Source organism: Etheostoma spectabile, chromosome 1, assembly GCF_008692095.1.
Source record: "Etheostoma spectabile isolate EspeVRDwgs_2016 chromosome 1, UIUC_Espe_1.0, whole genome shotgun sequence".
Classification (NCBI taxonomy): Eukaryota; Metazoa; Chordata; class Actinopteri; order Perciformes; family Percidae; genus Etheostoma; species Etheostoma spectabile.
Window position 1 is genome coordinate 7,569,595 of NC_045733.1, and position 23,079 is coordinate 7,592,673.

General features: G+C 39.2%; 3 protein-coding genes across 4 annotated transcripts in view; 2 read left to right on the plus strand and 1 right to left on the minus strand.

The window, feature by feature from the left end:
• mrvi1 (murine retrovirus integration site 1 homolog) overlaps positions 1-9,095 on the plus strand; it is a 33,521-nt gene extending 24,426 nt beyond the window's left edge. The window contains 9 exon segments of the mRNA XM_032519914.1: positions 1,370-1,510; positions 1,719-1,850; positions 3,332-3,485; positions 3,782-3,831; positions 4,422-4,562; positions 5,478-5,536; positions 6,726-6,848; positions 7,201-7,341; positions 8,123-9,095. Coding sequence (XP_032375805.1) covers positions 1,370-1,510; positions 1,719-1,850; positions 3,332-3,485; positions 3,782-3,831; positions 4,422-4,562; positions 5,478-5,536; positions 6,726-6,848; positions 7,201-7,341; positions 8,123-8,285 — 1,104 coding nt within the window. The 3' untranslated portion in view covers positions 8,286-9,095.
• A 3,691-nt stretch (positions 9,096-12,786) lies between these two features.
• lyve1a (lymphatic vessel endothelial hyaluronic receptor 1a) lies at positions 12,787-15,939 on the plus strand. Of its 2 annotated transcripts, none has more exons than XM_032520763.1 (6): positions 12,787-13,023; positions 13,221-13,404; positions 13,498-13,637; positions 14,192-14,392; positions 14,566-14,638; positions 14,950-15,939. In XM_032520763.1, the coding sequence occupies exons 1-6, from the start codon at positions 12,921-12,923 to the stop codon at positions 15,092-15,094; spliced, it is 846 nt and encodes a 281-aa protein (XP_032376654.1). In that variant the 5' UTR covers positions 12,787-12,920; the 3' UTR covers positions 15,095-15,939. The 2 variants fall into 2 exon arrangements, with proteins under 2 accessions (XP_032376654.1, XP_032376663.1); XM_032520772.1 differs by having other exon boundaries at positions 14,953-15,939.
• ampd3a (adenosine monophosphate deaminase 3a) lies at positions 15,348-23,006 on the minus strand. The gene is given in 15 exon segments (XM_032520736.1): positions 15,348-16,151; positions 16,236-16,346; positions 16,498-16,671; positions 17,487-17,607; positions 17,930-18,093; positions 18,715-18,841; positions 18,956-19,119; positions 19,202-19,333; positions 19,513-19,707; positions 19,904-20,033; positions 20,148-20,367; positions 20,460-20,625; positions 20,803-20,983; positions 22,785-22,960; positions 22,962-23,006. Coding segments are annotated over 15 exon segments (2,283 nt in total). The 3' UTR covers positions 15,348-15,974.
• Between the last annotated feature and the right edge of the window lie 73 nt (positions 23,007-23,079).

The following is a 23,079-nucleotide window of genomic DNA, read 5'->3' on the forward strand; positions in this document are numbered from 1 at the left end:
TAAATCTATAGCAGCAGGGCTGGTCCAAGGCAAATCTGTGCCAGCCTATAAAGGGTTCTCAGAATCCAACATCCATTAAGAGAAGCAGAGCTGTAGTGCTGTGTCTGTCCCTCCCCACTGGTTTAGGCTCTCTTTGCCATTCCTCACTCCCTAATTATAAGCTTTATTGTAGAGGAGAGAGGAGTTTAAGCTTACTCTTAAATGTGGAGATGGTGTTTGACTCAACAACCGAAACTGGGAGCTTTAGCTTCATATTTACTGTATGTAGGCCTACTGTAAGACATGAGAGTGGTGTCAATCTTGTTGTCTAACTCTTGGCGAAAAAAGCAAAAAAGCGTATTTTCCAAAATGTTGAACTATTCCTTTTCTATTTTAACATTTTAAAAGAGACTCAATTTATTAACAAATACACTTATTTACAACTTAAACACAAAAACTGGAAAAAAAAAAGGATTATAAAACTAGAATTTTCCTCTTACCATGTTATGCTTGCTGAACAAAATATATTCAATTTAGTATTCTTATTCTCATTTCCACCTTCAAAATGATCCACAGAAATAAACTGTAGGCATGATCAATCTTACATTGGGTCATAAAATTGACTGCCAAAAGTAATCTGTTTACACTGAGCAGTTTGTTTCAAACAGAGGAGTAAGTTCTATTGTTCCAAGTGTAGCCCCCTGTCTATAATAACATTTTGGTTTGGTTACCAAAGCAGGTAATTACACCTTTGTAGAAATTGGCTGCCTGAGTTTAGCAGTGTTCTGTCAACAGGAAAGTGTTTTTCTATTCCTCATTTGACCAAAGAGAGTGATTTCCTGTGGTGAAAAATGCAAACATTAGTGACGCTGTCGGGCTTGGGCTGCAGCCCTTCTCGCTGCTCCCTCTGGGATGCGTTTGGATCTGGACGGTCAGAGGTTAAATATTTCCGCTCAGCTGTGGCCCACGTATGTTGGAAAACTGTGCAAACTGGCTTTGATCAGCGCAGAAAAACATCATGAGGTCATATGTCAGAATCCCAGCTTGTTCCTCATGCTCGTCTCAAGGCTGCTTGATTCTCCCTCACACAATAACCAATAAGAATGCATATTAGTACTACGCAAACAACCGCACTGACTCTCATTCAGCCTGTGTGTGGTGTGTGTGTGTGTGTGTGTGTGTGTGTGTGTGTGTGTGTGTGTGTGTGTGTGTGTGTGTGTGTGTGTGTGTGTGTGTGTGTGTGTACTGCACTGTGGGAAAGTTTTCTATGGATTCCTCTGATTATTTCTCTGGAATTGGTGTGTATCCACCACCAGCAGCTCATCTGTATTTAATGTGCTGTTTAATGTGCCATTGTGAGTGTTATATTGCAGTTACTTCCTCCCCACAGAATGCTTTTATCCAGCTGTCACTGGCATTTCGTAATGACAACTACACTCTGGAGATGCGGCTCAGACAGGCAGAGAGGGAGAGGAACCTGACAGAGGAAGACACAGAGAAAGAACTAGAAGAGTTCAAAGGAGCCCTGAAGGTCAGCCCTCGAAAAAGCAGCAGCTGATATTATATTATCTAGCATTCCCTCTAGATTCTAATGCTAGTTCATTTGTTCAGTGTCCCACAGTAAATACTTATCTTGTCCAATCCCAGGTACAAAGGGGACATTGAACACTTTGTTTTCCTAAGAGAGTTGTAACAAGATTCACAACAACAAGAAAAAAAGGAAGTTGTTTTTCTCGCAGATTACTTCGCCACAGTGGCAGAACCTGGAGCAGCGTGAGGCCTACCAGCGCTTCATTGAGACAATTGCGGTGCTGCACCGACTGGCCACGCGGCTTTCCAGCAGATCAGAAATCGTCGGAGCAGTTCGACAGGTGCAGTTATACACAGCAAACTGAGGAAATGCAGGACAGTTAATGACAGGGAAAGAGACTGCTGCATTGTTTAAATAGACAGTACATCTTATTGTTTAAAAGATACTGTCTTCTTCAGGATGTCTTGGGGCTACTTGGATGCCTGTTTCAAAAAATGAGGAGGAAGAGTTTTATCTGATGTCACGGCTGACCTCGTGCCGGCTAAAACAAATATCAGTTAAAGAGCAAATTCATTGTTTTTGCAGTAGAAAGGTCTTCAGCTATTTATAATTCCAAAACATTTAGATGAATTACTGCCCTTTTCAGTCTTTTCCTTGTACTGTTGCCCATCTATTAATAACAATCTAACTATATGGGCTCTATCAATTGCACAGAAAGGAAGGCTCATATAACATTTTGATCCAGATCAGATGACTGGAAGTGTCTTGATTGAATTCAGTTTTTTTTTTTTGACAGCCACATTTATATATTATTTATTTTTAAGATTTTTTCCTTTGGCATTTTTAGACCTTTATTACAGATACAGTAGACAGCTTTAGACACGAAGCAAAGGGCTGCAGGTTGAAATTGAACCCCCAGCTGCTGCATCAAGGACTAAGCCTCTGTTTATGGGCGCACGCTCTACCAGCATACATTCTCGAAATGTTAAAAACTGCTTTATACACAAACTGCAAATAATAACTTGGATATGTGCTAATCACATAGGGTATAAAGGAAAAGTAACGTATATGAAGCAGGATTTATCGTTACTATAAGGCTTTTTCCACAAGATATTTCTCTCTATGAGCTCTCTGCATGTTTCTTAATTTTTTAACATCTGTTTTGGTCTTATGGTACATTTTAATGTACAATCCAGTCACTGCTCTCTTCAACCCAGTTTCCAGTAGCTGTCAGCAGCTTTCAGCAAATAACAGTGTTAGCATACACTGTATGCTACCTGCCCAGCAACCAAATAGCTGACAGGCAAACTTAGCAACTCACTGGTAAAGAAAATTGAACATAAAAAGACAGATATTTGGGGAGACCAAACAATGAAACCATGAAATAAGAACAAGCCAATTAATATTGGACTTCTATTTATCAGGTGGCCAAAAAAGTGTTGCTAATGGAAAGATAAATTAGGCTGTATCTGCTGGATGTGTTAGTAGGCAGTTATTAAGTTATTAGGTCAGGACTGTGAGTCTGTCAACTTGGGTTGTAGCTTCTCTGTCTCTTAGTGGCCAAATAAACAATTAATTCAGCTTTAAAAACGCATATTTCCTTTCAAAAATCTGACGGAATAAGTCGAATGGATGTTAGACAGTCACGTTTATTCGAATCCTGAGTAGAAATACAAGTTTGGTTGTGTAATTTTGTTTTCACAATTGCTCCACAGCTCTTCTAGTCAAGTCTATCTGCTTTAAGGTTAGTTAGGTCACTTTCCTGTGCTAACAATGCAGTAATGCAGTCTTGTATTGACCCGACTTTTCATTGTGCAACAGGAGAAACGTATGAACAAGGCCACCGAGGTCATGATGCAATATGTGGAAAATCTGAAGAGGACATATGAGAAGGACCACGCTGAGCTGATGGAGTTTAAGAAGCTGGCCAACCAGAACTCAAATCGCTGTTACGGAGGGTCCATAGACACTGGAGGTAAGACTGTGCTGGTGACCACATTCAGATTGAGCAGAGGAAAACACATTTTTTTGGTTTTATGCTTATAAACTGTATTTATCCAGGCAAGGCTTTGATAAAGCATACACCTTTTTTAGCATCACTGCTACTTTGCTCTGCAGGAACATTTTCACACAAAGCGTTCCACTGTAACTGGAGTATCCTAATGCTGTGTTAGTGAGCAGCTTCACTGCAGCTTTGGGAACAATGCCAGCATAAAAGAAATGCTTTCTTTTCTCATGTAATGCTGTTTTTCTTTGTACATGTCTATAAAGATGATGGAGTTCCACGGCCGTCAAGATCGATGTCCCTCACCCTGGGAAAGGTGAGCACTGCATTTTCCCCAAATTATGTTTTTTAGTGCTGAAATAATTAGTCCGTTAATCAACAGAAAATTACAACCTTTTTCATAATTGTTTAGTCATAATCTAAAAGACATCTACTAAGCACATTCTCTGGTTCCAACTTCCCAAATGTGAGGAATTGCTGCTTTTCTCTGTTTCATATGGTTGTATGTTGAATGTAGTCAGTCAAAACAAAGCAAGTTGAAGACATTTTTTTGTTTGTGTTGATCTCGTAATAAAACACCAAAAGTCCATAGCCATGCTAGCAGCTCTGTGAGGCTTTGCTTAAAGATAATCGTTTAAGTCAGCATGCTAATAGGATTTAATGACAAAAAAAAGTTGAACGTGTTATTAAGCTAACATGTGCTAATTAGCACTAAACAGTAAAAATGTCCTATTTTTAAAATTATTTTGTGTTTCTTGTTTAATGTCTGAACTTGTCTCTTCTTTCAGTGACATCATCATGCCTCTGTAGTTGTAAATGTCCAAAACCTTTACATCCCTAATATTCTTATTTCCCATTCTTACCACTGGCACATGTTCTGTCTCCTTTTCACCCGGCCATGACTAGGCTCTGCCCAGACGTAGGGTGAGCGTAGCGGTGGTGCCTAAGTTTAACCTCCTGAACATCCCAGGTCAGACCCCAGCCACAGCCGGACCCACGGTGGGCCTCAACATGGGACACACCGCTGGTGCTGCTCTTCCTGTCCTGGTAGGTCTTCCTGTCCTGTCGCGAAATTATGGGAAATTACATATAAAGCATTTAATGCAGTGACACCCACTCTCTCAAAATTGACTGTTGACAGAAAGTTATGAACAATGGGTCTGTATTTAGGAGTCATCTTGTTTAACTTACACATGAAATAGTTTGTACATCAATAATTGTTTTAATTTTTATTTTTCTAAATGAATGAATAGTGTTTTGGAAAGTAAACCTTTTGTCTCACTTTGCTGTAATCTACTGGTTATTAGTTTTAGATTCTGGTGCTAGTCATAGGCCAATCCAGGGGCGATTCTAAAATCAGACCTTTAGGGTGGCTCAGCCCTTATTGAGGATGTGACACGGATACAGGGCCTTGCTCAGTAATTTCATTAGCCAATAATCTCTGAGCTAGCTACTGAATAAGGTCTAACTTTTTTTGACACTATGATGGAACTAAACCTCACACTTTATAAGTCACAGTAATACCGACCAATTTGACACAACGTTCTAACATTCAGCCATTTTAGTTGCTTTTGTTTCAATTTGGGTTCTAATCTGTGCCATGAAATGACCAATTTCTTCTCTGGAGACTACCAACATTAAACTTCACAACAGCACTTCTGCACTCCCTCTGACAGAATATCATAGATTTATAGAGACTTGGCCTCAATCTCAAATCGCCAATGGGCCTGCCTACATTGATTTAATATAACTATAGAAGTTGGTATTTACTTTACAGTTTAAGACTTTACAAAATACAATACACAAAAAGCAGAGTGTTGTTGCAGTTTCTTGTCATGTTTCAGATGTCTTTGGGTTGTTAGCAGTTTGACTTAAGAGACTAACTTCTCACATGGTTTCCTTAAATTATTAATGTAGAAGGCAAACATATTCTTCCACAATGTTTAACATTCTCCTCTTTAGTGTGAATCAAATGATGTGAAACCCAATACTGAGGCGACACAACCAGCAGCAGCAGAATGGTAAGTTTTATTTGCTGGCGGTGTCTTGCTTACACACACACACACACACACACACACACACACACACACCACACCACACATACACACACACATACACACTCACACTCACACACATACATATTGATGTACACAGCAGACTGCAAGTATGTACACATACAATTGCTTGATTCCCAAGGTCACCACCCAGTTGCAAGTTGTTCAGAATGCAGCAGCAAGACTTCTGTCTAAGACCAGCAGAGGTCACATATTACTCCGGTGCTTAAGGCTCTTCAATGGCTACCAATTGGTTTTAGAGTGCATTTTAAAATTTTAATCACTACTTATAGAGCCTTGCATGGACAAAAGCCTGCTTACATCCAGGATCTACTGCACGCTTACACTTCTGGTCGTTCTCTGAGGTCTTCAGACCAAGACCTTTTAACTGTCCCCAGAACACGTTTTAAAACCAGGGGTGATTGAGCCTTTTCTGTGGCGGCTCCAAGGCTCTGGAATTCTCTTCCCTTGGCCTTGAGAGCCTTGGATTCTGTGGAATATTTTAAAAAACACCTCAAGACACATCTTTTTAGACAAGCTTTTAACTAGCAATATGGCTAAGTATATTATGTGTTGCTGTTTTATTTTGTTTTTTACTGTAAAGCACTTTGTGACCCTTCTTGTCTGTGAAAGGTGCTATATAAATAAATAAAAAGTCCTTTAAACAATGCAAAGCATTTTGTGCTGCAGTTTGTGTGAACTTCAGGATGTGTTTTACAGTGCAGAGACAGCCCCAGTGGGGTGAAAATAACCCTGACAGCATAAAAAACAAAACTCTGCTGCAGTTGATGGATATGCTAACATGGGTCGTAATCTAAACATTTGTTCAAAGAGTGACAAAGTCCAGGCACAAGGCTCCAATCGTATCCTGGTTATAACGAGAGCCTGAGTAGAGCTGTGTGTAGATAGTGTGAAGTGTGTAGATGTTCTGAAAGGAGACGAGAATAGCAATAACAAATGTGCAAAGTGCCAGCTCTTTTTTTTTCTCTTTGTACTTGCCTTGCCTGAGATGGTATCTGTAATGCACACTGCTTCTCAGCCAGTGCTGCAGTTTGTCCATTATCAAACAAGGCCTGGTGTTGTGATGGAACTTAAATGTCCACTCCTCTAAGTTTTATAATGCCTGCTGTGTTCTTTCCCATCTCAAACAATGCAGTGGAAAGAGGGTGTTAGGACAGGAAAGTGAGCCAGCCAAGCCTCCAGTCAACTTAGAGGAGATCAAAGCCGAGATCAGAGCCGAGCTCAAGGCAAAGCTCGAGGAGGAGGCGTATAATAAAGGGTGAGGCCTTCTCTCTTCATCCTTAACTACACACAAACAATCTGTGTGACGACATTGGTGCTCATCATAAATCACCACATTTATGCGACTCATCTGTTATGTTGTTGTTATGCAGATGTATAGTAGATATATATATAGATATCTATATATATATAGATATATATATATAGATATATATAGATATATATATATAGATATATATATATAAAATGTTAAATATAGAGAAAATTTAAATAGTAAATTCTACATATGTTACTGCCGGATGATAGGAAATAAATGTGAGAAAAGAACATAAATATTATTACTGTGTATTGTTAGATATTGCTGTTACATTTGAACATTTCAAATCTAGCTACCAAGAGGGACTGAAGCAAAGCAAAGTGCTCCAAGAGGAGAAGCAGGAAGACGAAAATGCTGCAGAGAAATTGTTAGAATCAAACAAGGATGAAGAGAGCGGAAAGAAGAGACGGACAAGCAGTTTTAGGACGAGCAGGTAAATTGAATCTGCTGCTTTAAAAAAAGAGATATCCAGAATGTTGTTCTTTGACAGTATTGCATAAGCAGACCAAATGACAAGTCGTCAAGTTACCTGAATCTCATCTACACCATGAGAGTAAACCTGTCTCCATGTGGCACATCTAAAACATTCAGTAGTTTAAATACATCAAAAGCTTCTTTTAACAAAACAAATGTGTAGTGCAAATGGAAAGAGGTAACAATCCAAATCAGTATTTATATACAACTTTTAAAATATTTTACATTTTGGCCACTTGCAGAAAGATGGATGTTCACACATTTGTCAGAGTAGAGACATCCTCAGATCATTTGTGTCCTGTTTTGTAAACAATGGTTAATAATGTTGATGATCAATCAAAGATTTGTTTGTTTTTTCCATACTGGATACAGCACTATTGCCACTCACTGACATCTATATTACAAAAGTTATATGTTATAGTCTTTATGTAGCTCTGCAGAGTTTACCTATTATAATACATGAATGGTAAACCATGCAACAAAATGAAAAAAGTTAAATCAAATTTAAAGAAGTAAACTACCATGTTCATTATTCCAAGAAATATATTATCTGTTTGACCCATCTTCAAATGTATAAATCGTTTCTCAGTTTAAGTAGAAAAATCTTTCCAATACTGCAGTAAATATTTAGATATGTATCTGTCATTTAAAGAATCCACATATAAAACAGTTGACAACTATGGAAATAGCAGATGCATGCTTTTTATACTTTTTACCGTAAGAAGAAATTATCTTCACAGGAGGATGGAGGACGTCCTGGTTCTTCTTGGTCACTTTTGTCCCAAGATTCCCTTGAATCGGCGACTTCTCTGGATTGCCCTGACACTGTTCGTGGTGATGTGTCTTGTTATCAGTATTTTTACATTTTTCGGTAACTACTATAACAGACGTGAGGACACGTAAGCAGGGACGGACTTTGTGCGAGGCGATGAAGATCTTTGGACTGAGTGTAGCGGAACAACCAAAGAACCCAAGTACAGAATTACAGAATCGTCCTCCGTCTCTGTCAGTTTACCATATCACAACACTCGGACTCACTTGAATCCATGACCCTGTTTCTCAAGGGCCAAAGACATTTTGGGAGGCTTCATGGATTTGCCTTTGTTAAAGTTAACAAAAAGTTATACTGTTGTTTGGAATGAAAAGTTGAGAGATTGTTTGCTGCAGTTAGAAAAAAAGATAATTTCTGTTGAGGGACCAATTATATAGTGTGATGATAGATACATATATACAGTATATATATAAATTAAAAGCATACGTAATGATATGTTCTGGTTTGGGTACATTTTGATGATGAATATGGCACTTTCCATTTAATGTCGCAGTAGAAACTATGTATATTTATCTACACTCCAATGTTAAAGTATGATCTCTTAGGTCAAATAGATAATGAACCGGAGAGATTTTGAACTAATATTTAATGTTTATGTTATGTTTTGTTTTATTTCTATAATGTGTATTTAAATACTATAAAATACAAGCACATTCCAAAGTTCCTTAAGTGCAATATTTTGCAGTTGATGGTTCTCGTTTGTGCCATTTTGGATTGTGTCATCAGAGCACTGAGAGGTTTTCTTCTTGTATGGGAGCACTGACTAAATGGCATTAGACTTATTTTTATCTTCTTTGCACGTGTGTGCCTACCTGTGTTGTGTGTTCTTTGTGTATTTTAGGCTCTGCCGCTTCACCTTTAAATAAAGGTGCCTGAGAAATTTTGTATCAATTTCTTTTGAGTTAGTAAAGTCTTTTGGTGCTACAAAAGCAAATTTGTTGCTATAATTCCTCTTCTAGCATGCTTACATCTTGGTTTGTTTTACCATCTGAAGGCAGTGAACACAACATTGACATACAGTTGGGAGAACAAGTATTTGATACACTGCCGATTTTTCAGTTTTTCCTTACAAAGCATGTAGAAGTCTGTAATTTTTATCATAGGTACACTTCAACTGTGAGAGATTGAATCTTAAACAAAAATCCAGAAAATCACATTGTCCATCCATCCATCCATCTTCATCTGCTTATCCGGTATTGGGTCGCGGGGGCAGCAGTTCCAGCAGGGGACCCCAAACTTCCCTTTCCCGAGCCACATCAACCAGCTCCGACTGGGGGATCCTGAGGCGTTCCCAGGCCAGGTTGGAGATATAATCCCTCCACCTAGTCCTGGGTCTTCCCCGAGGCCTCCTCCCAGCTGGACGTGCCTGGAACCCAGGGGGCATCCTTACCAGAAGCCCAAACCACCTCAACTGGCTCCTTTCGACGCGAAGGAGCAGCGGCTCTACTCCGAGCTCCTCTCGGATGACTGTGCTTCTCACCCTATCTCTAAGGGAGACACCAGCCACCTTCCTGAGGAAACCCCTTTTGGCTGCTTGTACCCTGGATATCGTTGTTTCAGTCATGACCCAGCCTCCATGACCATAAGTGAGGGTAGGAACAAACACAGACCAGTAAATCAAGAGGTTTGCCGTCTGGCTCAGCTCTCTTTTTGTCACAACGGGTTTCCTCCGTGCAGGGTCACTCCCACTCTGCCTTGCTTACTCATAGGGTTTTTGAAACATTCTTTGTCTGGCCCCTCACCTGAGACCATTTTGCCATGGGAGACCCTACCAGGAGCACACAGCTCCAGACAACACAGCCCTCGGGTTCATAGGGACACACAAACCTCTCCACCCCGATAAGGTGATGGTTCCCGGAGAGGAAAAATCACAAAATCACATTGTATGATTTTTAAATAATTAATTTGCATTTTATTGCATGACATAAGTACTTGATCACCTACCAACCAGTAAGAATTCCGTCTCTCACAGACCTGTTAGTTTTTCTTTAAGAAGCCCTCCTGTTCTCCACTCGTTACCTGTATTACTATACTTGTTTGTGTGTTATTGTTTTGTTTTTTGTTTTTTTTGCTGTTGCTGCTATGCTGCTACTGTAACGACAGAATTTCCCCGTCGTGGGATGAATAAAGTATGATCTAATCTAATCTAATCTATTAACTGCACCTGTTTGAACTTGTTGCCTGTATAAAAGACACCTGTCCACACACTCAATGAACCAGACTCCAACCGCTCCAAAATGGCAAAGACCCGAGAGCTGTGTAAGGACATCTGGGATAAAAAAAAGCCAGCGCATGTTCAGGCCCGTCTGACGTTTGCCAATGACCATCTGGATGATCCAGAGGAGGAATGGGAAAAAGTCATGTGGTCTGATGAGACAAAAATAGAGGTCTTTGGTCTAAACTGCACTCTCCGTGTTTGGACGAAGAAGAGTACAACCCCAAGAACACCATCCCAACTGTGAAGCAGGGAGGTGGAAACATTCTTTGGGGATGCTTTTCTGCAAAGGGGACAGGACAAGTGCACCATATTGAGGGGATGATGGATGGATGTGTGTGGCCATATATCTTGGCCAACAACCTCCTTCCTTAGTAAGAGCATTGAAGATGGAATGTGGTTGGTCTTCCAGCATGACAACAACACAGCCAGGGCAACTAAGGAGTGGCTCTGTAAGAAGCATCTCAAGGTCCTGGAGTGGCCTAGCCAGTCTCCAGACCTAAACCACTAGAAAATCTTTGGAGGGAGCTGAAAGTCCGTGTTGCCCAGCGTCAGCCCCGAAACCTCAAGGATCCGGAGAAGGTCAGTAAGGAGGAGTGGGCCAAAATCCCTGCTGCAGTGTGTGCAAACCAGGTCAAGAACTACAGGAAATGTATGATCTCTGTAATTGCAAACAAAGGTTTCTGTATCAAATATTAAGTTCTGCTTTTCTGAAGTATCAAATACTTATGTCATGCAATGGAATGAAAATTACTTTTAAAATCATGCAACGTGATTTTTCTAGATTTTTGTTTAAGATTCCTTCCCTCACAGTTTAAGTTTACCTATGATAAATGTTACAGACCTCTACATGCTTTGTAAGATCTGCAAAATCGGCAGTGTATCAAATACTTGTTCTCCTCACTATTATCACCTTTTAAGGTCATATAGCACACATGTTAGCAAACAGTTGCTTAAATACACATCCGTTTCATTATCTTTTGGTCTCTATACTCCTGAGGGAAATATTGTGCTCTTTAGCTGCTAAATGCTCCCCTATGTTCAGCTAGTTGCTAACTGTGTCTGTGTTCATGTTGCAAAGTACATTAATTTGCATTCTTGCCTGGAGTTTGATGAAAATTTATCAACACTCTCATGTCTGTGCATGCTAAATATATTGCTAAAACCACAGCTGGTAAGTTTAGCTTAGCACAACAACAGAAAACATGGGCCAACAGCTAGCCGTGCGTTGTCCAAAAGTTACAAAATCCATCTACCAGCACCTCTGAAGCTCACTAATTAACATTGTACTGTATGTATTGCTTGTTAATCTGTCTTGTTGTCAATGTTAGGCTGTTATAAAAAGTCACTACATCAAGCCTGGAAATAGCCTCTCCATAGGTAATTAAGTTTTGATGGCTTACCCAAACAAGACATAACATTGTAAGTTTGTGAGTTTAGAAGTGCTGATAGCTGTTTCCAGTGGTATGCTAAAATAGCTGGCTGGAGTTTATTAATCCTACAGACAATAGTGATATTGATCTTCTCATCTAACTCTTGGTAAGAAAGCAAAATGTATTCTAAATTATGTAATCAATAGGCACATTTTGACATGTCACAGTGGTATTGTTCATGATGTCAAAATGACAAAAGTCAAAATTCTGTAAAAAAGGTCCATGCCAATCATATTTTGTTCAGTTCTCACTAAATCTGAATTCCATCATAATCTCATTGGAGTTGCTTAATTAACTCAGGAAACCATATAATGGAATTTAACTCTTGAAGGTCTTAATGCGACCCCCATAGCCACACAAACACCTTAAGAGAAGTTAAATATCAATAATCTTCAGTGACTCCTGATTGTCATTTATTATGCCCCCATTGACACCTCAAATCTGACAAAAACAGTGCTGCATGTTCGTCAGCTCTGCGTCATTTCCTGCTGTCAGGGCTTGTATGGAGATGTTTTTGTGGAAGTGGGATGTTTCCGTGTGCCAAAAGCTCATCAGAGGATATAAGAGATCATAAGCATGTTCATGATTGAGTTATTCCCCATGGGAGGAAATCATTAGGACAGGCCAACCCTAACCCCAAAAAGACAGGCTTAAACTACACACATTACAAGCTGTATTGTCACTTAAATCCAACAAATGTATTGCTTATGTTCTTAACTTCACACTTATTTAAGTCAAAGAACTCAATTTAAATCATCATTTAGTCATTCATGGAACATAAATTTACTGCATTTGACTTTCACATAACTTCTGTTGCGTTATCTCCTGTTGACATATGAGTTATCTTATTCTCTCGGGCCCTGCTCCTGGAACATGTAATGGCTTTTGATTTGACCCGTGAGCAGTACTTCCCTCTTCCTTTTCCTTTTCTTTCTGACAATGACAGAGTCCACACTCCCCCCAGTGAACAGAATCAACTCTATTTAACCCTGTCATTTGGCTCAAAAGCGCATAAACCGGGCATCACTTGTCGTCCCACTGTATTCATCAACTTTTTTATGACCTCTTTTCTCATAAATATGATCTGGCTTTGTATCTCATTTGTTTTGTCAATTACTTCAGTCATCTCTGATCAATATATTGAAACAAGCCACATCAAAGGTAAGTAATTCTAGCAGGTTTGATATTCATTCATTTGTAAAATTCTATTCTTTTTAATATATATATATATATATATATATATATATGTATATATATATATACATATGTATATATATGTGTGTCTGTATAGAAAATGTAGGCAACTCCTTTTCCTCAAAGTATCTAAATCAAATAAATGTTTTATATGCGGTTTCCAGTTTTCCCAGCAGTGAACCAAAGTATTGCTGGAGTATTCCAGGTTAGCGACTTAAACGACCTCAACCAGCCTCAGTATGGCTTCAATGCCTCTGAAGCTCGGAGGCTCTGCTCGTCCCTTGGAGTGAACATTGCCTCGAAAGCACAAGTGCAGGAAGCTCTCACTAGAGGCTTAGAAACATGCAGGTAAGACCAGAGAAGAAATGATCAACTCACTCATCTCAGTGGAGTTAGATGAAAAGTGCCCAATGTTCTGTCATGTTTTGTTTTTATATTCAGGTTTGGATGGATTGATGAACATTTAGCTGTCGTTCCTCGCATCAAGGCCCTTTCTAATTGTGGCAAAAACCGGACGGGCTTGGTGAAATGGCGAACCTCAGTTACACAAAAGTTTGATGTGTTTTGCTTCAATGAATCAGGTATGACCTTTTTATTTTTTTAAAGTACACATTAAGAGGCGATTTCATGCATGCTATTCTCAACACAGCCCTATCTTTTTTTTCTTTAAATAAAACATGTTGGTATTAAAATGGAAAGTATTAACTTGAATGAATAGTCATGCCATAGGCTGTGCTATGGCATTTACATTTGGACTGAATAGTTGCATTTGTTCTATATTCTACATAACTTGTTTTTTGTGAAAAATTACTTTCTACTACAACAATATTCCTTAGAAATGAATGATGGATTAATGATTAAATGTTGACTGAAATTTTGGAGATCAAAAAAGCATTGTATAAACCTCCACAATTATGTCATATTTATTTTGAAGGATTTTTTTAAACAAATGCATAAACTAAATATGTTTTTTTTTAAATAATTTCCTGCACTATATTTAAAGGCAGCTGTACAAGGACATCACTGTCAGCAAATGGGAAGCAGCAACTATTTTTGAAAAACATACATTTATCAAATGGCATGCACTTTTTATAACACTTATCTAATCTCTCATGGCCTTTATGTACATGCACAGATGCTGCAACACAATTACGGGACGCAACAACTGATAGCCCTTTGAACAGCAGTGATTACTCGCAGCAAACACAGTCTCCTTCTAAGGCAGCAACTTCCACCCGGACCACACAGTCTACGACTTCTTCCTCAACTCCTAATGACACAGACAATGAGGCAGTACCAGCCCGGTTTGTCAGCAGTGTACAAAGTTTTACTGGAGGTATGAGGATTTTGTTCACAAGGAAATAAATGCAGTGGAGGATATTTTTTTCAATGCATACTACGTTTGAGTAACAACTTCAAAAACATTCTATCATAAGTGTGTGGATGTGATTTTTTTTTTTTTTTTTTGTATGACTAATGTATTTTCCCTTTCCTGTTTTCTTGTTCCAGCAAAGGCTATACTCATCACGTCAATTTTTGCCCTTCTCCTTACTGCAATAATCATCCTTGCATACATAAAACTGTGAGTGGTTTTCCATATGAACATACTATATAATACAGAGGTCCAAGGACAGATGTGTTGTTGTTGTTAAATTATGCTATCTAAAAAAGCATATACATGAATCAGCTAAGTGAATTGGTTGTTAGTGGGCTTTATGTACATTAGAACTACTCAAAGAAACTATACTGTATATCAGCACAGAAGAGCTGTGGATAAACTGATAAGACAAAGCCTCATTCTTTGTACTGAATATTCAATTAATTTGTCCATTTTTCATTATTACATACTGTATAATAGTGCATCATTTGTTTTTGTTTTCTATCTGTGAAAAGGAGGAGTCGCGCTCTGGGCTCTAACATAAAGCAGCAGCAAGAGTACATCCAGACAGAAGAATGGACGTGTGAGACAAACATAAAGGAAACAAAGCAGGCTGCACAGGAAGATGAGACAATAGAAGTGGTTGACGATGCAAGTTAAACATTTTTCTAATGAGATATTTTTAAGAGGCACTCCATGGACAACTACTGAGGTTTTTTTAGGACAAAGAGTTCTGTTCTGTGTGAAAGTAATGTGACAGAATGCCCATAAAGGGCATTTATTTTTATATGTGTTATGTGCTTGTATTTTCTGTCCTCTGTTAATTAATGGTGCAGTTTGGCCACAAGATGGCAATATTGGCTATACAATCATTGTAATGACTGAAGACATTTTATTCTTTTAACATATTGTTTGATGCTTCAAATAATGAACATACATGTAAATTCAACATTTTTACAACAATTTCAAGCATTGTGCTATTATGAACTGATGTATTTCCCAAAACCTAAATATATTGATACCTTTTAAACTTCTTTAAAACAAGCTACTGTAATTAAGGGCGAGATAGAGGAAATGAACCAGACATCATCTGTTATCGGTCACCTAGGCTAACATGTGTAACACTCTCAACCACAAGTGTTCTTGTGTCTGATGCACAGTGTATATAGTAACTGAAAAACATCAAGTCTGAAACTATTTCTCTGATATACCCCCACCACAAAATGGAGTGGAAGGTAAAATTGTTTATACATTGTGGGTTTGTGTAATGACAAGTGTGTAAATGTATTTAACAAAAGCCTGGACCCCCACGGCTTTTATCTAAACCTTTGAGAAACAAAGTGCCATCAGTCACCCAAAGCATGCGTCTTCACTTTACCAAACTTCTTATGAACTTGTGACCAGCTGAGCATTGCTTTTTGATTGGCAGGATATTATATTTTTCATGTAATCATCACAGTCACTCACTGGTACTTTTCAAAATAAAGGCAAATTGTGGTTACTGAGAGCTCAGCATGCTTGGATTCTGTCTAACGCAAGGTTATTCATTCTGGGAATTCATAGCTTCAGACTTCACTGCATCAACTATGAAGCTGAGTTCATTGCACAGTGTCTCGTGTCTATAGGCCATGCGGATCTGGGCGACGTTGGTCCGACGGATATCGTTCCCTTCAGGTCCATCTTTCAGGTAGTTCTCTCCTAAGAAGTGCTTCTTTTCCTGAAAGATGAGATCAATGCTGATTAAATGTCAAGGAAATTGGGCAGAGAAAATGGAAACAGTAGGAGGTGAAAATTTCACTACCTGGTACGACAGTCCACTTTGCAACACACTGTTTCTGGCTATTTCACACACATCACAGGTGCTGAGCTTCCACAGCTGAGCTGCGATCGCGTACTCTTCCATCAGTGGTTCCTAGAATCAGGACGTAAACAATGGATAAGGAATTATTTACACTGCAGAACTAAATTCATCTAAAGCACACTGCAATAGTATGTTAATTTGTTTTGATTCTGGTATACTGAACTAGAAACACTATATTTCCTGTGTATTTGTTTCTGTTTACCTTGGTGTAGTGGAACTGCATGGGATCGTCTGTGGACAGGGACACACACAGGCCTTTGTGCAGGAACTCTCGGAGAGGATTTTTGGAGTATTCCAGGAACAGGCTGTTGTTGCTGAGTGGAGACATTGCAATTGGCACCTGGGCCAAGTAGTACAGGTACTGCAGCACAGGGCTCTGGGGGAGCATAAAGTTTAAAATTAATAAACTAATGCTGGTGACAGTCAAACACACATGGTACACATGCACATACAGTACACGGAGCTGGAACTTTGTTGTGCACTTTGAACAAGGACTCAAGTTCTGTATTGTTAAATCTAAAACATTTGACTTTGTTCCAAGTTCACCATTATGAACACAACCTGATCTTACATAAGAATTTGTAGGCCTTTATCCACATTGTCCAGACTTACTGTAGATACAGTTGGATTATTACAATTGCAATAAATAAGTTTCACAGTTGATAACCAAAAGAAGCAACAAAAAGGCACCTTGCTACCTCACTCTATTTCTTAGCAGTAAGTGTTTTAGATAAATATCAGTGAGTCATTGTCATAATGTTTTTCTTTTTTCAGGAACATAAAAAAGGAACATCAAAACTTCCAATTCCCTCTCCCTTACGTATGGTTCTCGCCATTTTCACGCTAATAGCGATAAAATCTGCAGGAAAGTTTGGGTACACAAGCTTGGGCTCAAACCCAAAAAGACTAGGAAGAAACATTCATTTTAGTATTGATTATGTTGCCATTTGGTCCAAAGTTAAGAGTCATTAAAACAAACACTTTTCTGTGTTCTCACATTGCGGTTGCTATTTTGGACAAAAAGAATAGAGAATAGTCATATTATCGATCTTTGGCTGTTGTTCAGCCCACACAGCAACAACAGCAACCATGTTATCCCCTCCCTGCACCGGTAAGGAAAACTCTGATCACTTTAAAATTCTGCAAACAGCACCTAAAGACTAGAATAACCTGTCCGCAAGTCTGAAGTACCTTCTTCAAGTTGAGTCCATGTGAGATGTTGTCTGATGTGAGAAAGGCAGAGACCAAGTGAGTGATTGATCCAGCCTCTCCGCAATGGGGACGGAACTGGAAGGTGCTCAGTCCACGCTCTCTATTTTGGACACAAAAGGACAATCAATGTACTGTACGAGCAAATCATGGAACAGTCCTCTCTCATCGGAAATGTCCTAGATACTCTCATCAGTGTCCAGTAGTTCGGGACCTGTACGGTTCTTACTTTCTTATGATTAATTAATAATTTCTTCCTTGAGAGCTTTACAAAGTAAACTGTCCACTGAGTGCTGGAACCAGTACCAGGTCAGGTGTTACATTGTCAAGGCACAACCTTTCCACCCATCAATCTTACAGCAAAGCACTCTTCTTCAATGAAGAGGTGTAGGGTTTTGAAGAGTAAAGAAGGCATTAGTGCTTACTTTCTGAGGTTGTTGAGGACCATGATGTTTGCATACATGTGGAAGATGTAGTAGCTGTAGGGAGGGTTGTCATCTGCAGTCCACTGTTCTGGCTTTGGGCTCCTGAAGGAAAACATGTGATCGCTGTGCTTGGACTCATCGTCTACGCTGTCGAACCCTGACACCTGCACAAAAATAAGTCATTTACTACTGGTACTAATCTTACCTTCAAATTAATTAGACAACTGTGTTTTACTATATTGTCATTCATTATCTGTTTATACACCAGCCTCCACCTATGGGTGCCCAAACAAGGAGTTACATTATAATATACACCAAATGTGGGTACTCGTACCCATAGGGGTACTTTGGAGCACTGCTGGGGGTATGTGAGATTTTTTTTAAATAGGTTAATTTAAAAATATCAGTCAAGCATAATTCCTTGAAAAAATAAATATTTTAAACATTTAAATGTTTTCAGTTGCAAAGTTGTTATATAGTCAATCAGACAGGGGTCGTACAGCGTTGGAATGTACCTCTTTATACAGGCTTTTTTCCCCCAAAATATGTTTTGAGCTGGTCAGGGGGTACTTAGCACAGAGAATATTTTACAGCGATTACATTAATGAAACAGTTTGAGAACCACTGCTATATACTACTAATAAACACTAATATCATCTTACAACTATCTTATAGTGTGCGATAAATCATTTATTTAGTGTTTATATACTGCATATACATGGTTATTAACTCCAACAAAGTAATAGCAATGAACAGGTAACATTAGGTAGAAATTAGAAACTTACATATTTGAGAAACACATGAAGTTGTTTGTGCTTCTGTGGGTTAATAGTGGCCTCAAATAGAGGAAGGAATATGTTCTCCAGCATCTTGGCAAAATTAGGTACCAGCTGCTTTGCCTTGAAAATATCACTGAAACACATAAAAACATTGTTTTACAACTTTTGGCAATTTCAAGATTTCACATTTTAAGAAGCTGTCTTATGAATTAGAAGCTTGTTTTTTTCTTCAGGCTGTATCACTCACTATATTCTGGGCACTTGAATGATCCACCTCATGTTTGGAGAGTGTACTTTGTGGTTTATAAACCACTCAGCCAGACTGTCCCACTCCTCTGGAGAGCGTCCGTAGATGGAAAGGCGTGGCTCTGCATGCTGGTACTTACTCTCCTCCAGGTCATGGGCCACTTCCTATTAAAATGTGAGAAGTAGATTGTGCTAAACTGTCTCTGCAAAGGTTTGACTTAAAACGTATGAATACATAATATGATACCTTTATGATGCGAGCAAAATACTCTCCATTTATGAGGTTGTCTGTTTTCAGGAAGATTTCTCGAAGTTCACTGGCTCCCACTGGATTATACTTCGAATTGAACTTGTCAAACCGGTGGAAGGTATGTCTCCCCTGTAAAGTTTATAAATTAGCATAATTGTGAACCCAGAATAGTCAGTTATGAAAAATGCCAATCAATACTAGTATTTACCTGTGATGACAGTGAACTAAATTGACACAAATTAGAAGCAGAGAGAGTGAAGGAATTGTAATTTGCATAAACAATTGTGTAATGTTAATACTTTTCTTACAGCATGGACATCCAGAGAGTCCACAGTAAGGTCATAGGGGTCCTTATTGAGACTGTGGAAAACCTGCTGGAGAGTCATCTTTTGGCCAGCCTTTTCCAAAACCACACGGTCAGCACCAGTCTTATATGTTTCCTGGATGAAGGTCAGCAGGTGTTTCTGAGACATGCAGGCAGCTGCATGAATATGTGTGTCCACCTGAGAGAAACAAAGTCTATGTTCAGTCTACTGGATAAATTGAGTGTTTACAAAACTATGAATGGCTTTTACCAAACCATTTTATACAAATAGTTAAGGAATAACTGACAGCATACTGTCAACTCATATGTTTAGGTGTTTTCTCAGATACAATCTGTGGGGTGCAATATTGGATGATACACTCTGTAGAGCCAACCTTCCTAACGTTGTAGAAATCTCTGTGAGGCACACTTTTTAGTTCCTTTAGCTCCGCCATCTCATTGAGCATATCATGGAGGTAGAACTTTGAACTCAAGAAATTTAGTCGTCTGTGACAGTAGGTCTTCCTGAAAATCAGAGTGGGCCTCAGTTTAATAAGTGGGATTAAGTACCGCATGCATAGGTGGCAACAACCAGTTTTACAACCATAGCTGTAGTGTCTTTTTGTTTTGGCAACTTACGTAGGTCCATCTGCAATCATTGCCAGCACATGACTGAGGTCTATGGCAAAGGTCTCTAAGTCAGGGTAAGGAAGGTCATTGGGCTGGTTTTCTCTCAAAGCCTGGGCATTTTCATACACATACACTATCCCATCCTTCATCTTTAGTTCATAGTTCAGATTCTCAGGGATGTTCTCCATACTGTAAGGATCTTCCCCATCTTTTGGACACGGGCACAAATCTGGAGGTCACAACATTGTTCTGTTACTGTCATGAGACCAGAACAAACATCAGTGAGTGTATCAATAACCATAATGTGTGTACACTTCATACCTGGTAGAACCTCGTCTTTTTCGTTCCATCTCATGTTCTCAGCGCTGCGGAGGAACTGGGCTGTGGTTCTGCAGAATCTATGGTAGGCCAGCTTTGAGTATTTCTCGCGAATAAGCAGAGCCTTAAACAGACTTTTGGCTGCCTGTTCATAGTCCTCCACTGTGATCTGAATCGGAAAGGGAAATGACACATAAATCCATACATCAAGTGTTGTCTAACTAAGTGCACAATTATGCCATGTTTTTCAACATTCTGTGAACATGAAAAACCAATGTAAAAGCTGCAAAAGGAATAATTTATTTAACAGTGATGCACACATTTGTGTTAATAAAGTAGTACTTACTCCAGCACAGTAATCACCACTAATAGTGACCCTCTGGTAATCAGGGCAGTTTTCTGGCCCTGATGAGCAGGAGGAGCTGGGGGACAGGTATGGCGTGACTGCCACTGACCGCATATAATCTGTATTCACTGGGATCTGCAGGGACATTGACTGGGAACGAATCATCTTCAAGCTTTTTTTCCTGCAAAATTAGCAATATTATTATTTTGTTTTTTGGTAACATTTTATTGGTTTTAAAAAATGAGTACAGGTTACCAGTGACAAATCAGAAGCATGAAAATATTCTTTACACAACTAAACAAACATAGGGGAACTCATGCATCAGTGCATGGATACACAATATATGCCCACATAGCTACCAGACAGGACTACTGTAACAAAAATAAATACATAAATTAATTTTAAAAAATACCATATATGGAGGGGCCTTTGCTAGAAATGTGAACCAGAGAGCCCTTGTAATAGAGTGGTCTGAGGCTGTAGTTCATCTGACTTCCACTGTTGGACTAGCAGTTTCCTACCAATCATGATAGCTGTCTGGACCCATTCTGCATCAACTAAAGCAATACCATCTTTTAGTGTAGATGGTTCTCCTAATAGGTATAAACAACTGCAAAAGGGAAGCCCTAGGCCCTAGGCCCATGACACATGAACTGATGACCAGAAGACGTGCACTTTTGGGCAGTGCCACAACATATGGGTTAATGTCCTGTCATCTGAGCACTTCCAGCACCCTGGGTTAGCAGTGAGCTTAAGCCTGTACAATTTAGAGGGAGTTCAGTACATTCTATTGAGTATCTTAAACTGAATAAGTCTAGTGCAAAGATCACATGCCATTTACTTTAAGTTGCAAATTAAATCGCTCCATTCTTCATCTGTTAATGTAATTTCAAGGTCTCTGAACCAAACTTTCTTTAATGAAGACACAGAGCTGTATTTCTGTAGCAGCATTGAGTAATAAAAAGATGCTTTGTGACTCCTTCCATATCTTGCTATAATGAGGGAGGGAATCTCTGCCCTAAGTGGAGCCATGGGAGGTTTAAAGGTGCCCTGCCACATGTATTTCACTACTTTGTGGTAATGTCTGAAGTTCTACCATGGACTGACCAGGTTTTGTAATTGGCCTGATTTCTCCACTTATTTCTTTTCAGTAACTAGAGCTGACAGAGGAAGTATCAGTTCATTTTCACATTCACAACATTATACAAACACATATGGACCTAAAATATTTCAAAAAAATGCAAGTAAAAACGGTTTTGGGTGGCAGGGCACCTTTAAACATTTTTTAAGAGACTATGAATTTGTATGTATCGCCAGTAATTTATTTTTTCAAGAGGAATTCTGCCAATTAATCATTGAAAGTTTACCTCATAAAGGTTCCTAATGTTAAAATGCTTCTTTGTGCCCATTCTTTCCAAAAATTTTACTCCAGTCCCCCTTAGGACATGAGAGAACAAGATGATCCTGTACAGCAGGGGGAAGCATGGTGGTAAGATGTCCATCCAAAGGGAGATCAGGGCAGTAATGAGCTACTGCGGGGAGCCATGGTGGAACCCGTTCTGGGGGGGAGCTACCACTGTGCCATGTGTCGTAGACAAAATGCATGGTGGCAAAGTAGTAAGTTTGGAATTCCTAAGCCTCCCTGATCACATTTTTGTTGAAGTTTTTTAAGGTCAATTCTTGGTTGCTTCCCATTCCACAAAAAACAGGTTACATAATTTATCAAACTTTCAAAAAAGATTTACAGGAACATTCACTGGGAAGGACTGCAAGATATAATTGAAATTAGGGTCTACACTCATGTTCAAAACACTCGCCACAGGCCGCAAGGACAGGTGAAGAGGTGCAATATCATTATTTTTAACAAACGTAACTTTCCCAGAAGTCATGATACAATTGTTAAAAGGATTTCATTTGTGACACTGATCTGACTGATGAAAACATCCTCTGTGATTTGGTGCCTGACAAACAGCAGAGCCTACCTCTTGGTACTCTCCTCTGACTGTTGCTCTGCCAGGTCCTTAAGCAGTTCGTGTTCCTTGGCTTGCTGGAGGCCAATTGGGCAGTCCTCAGGCACATTGAACATTGACAAGGCATCCTTGTTGTCTTCTTCCTTTAGTGCTGATGCATATACTTTCTCTGCAAGCAGTTGTGTCTCCGTTCTCTGCCTCACTCAGAGTTACCTTTGGAAATTGACGAGGCATGTCTGCAAGAAGGATAAAGCAAGAGTAAAATGACCGGTGACAGTGACATGTAATCATGGGATACAAAGAGGAC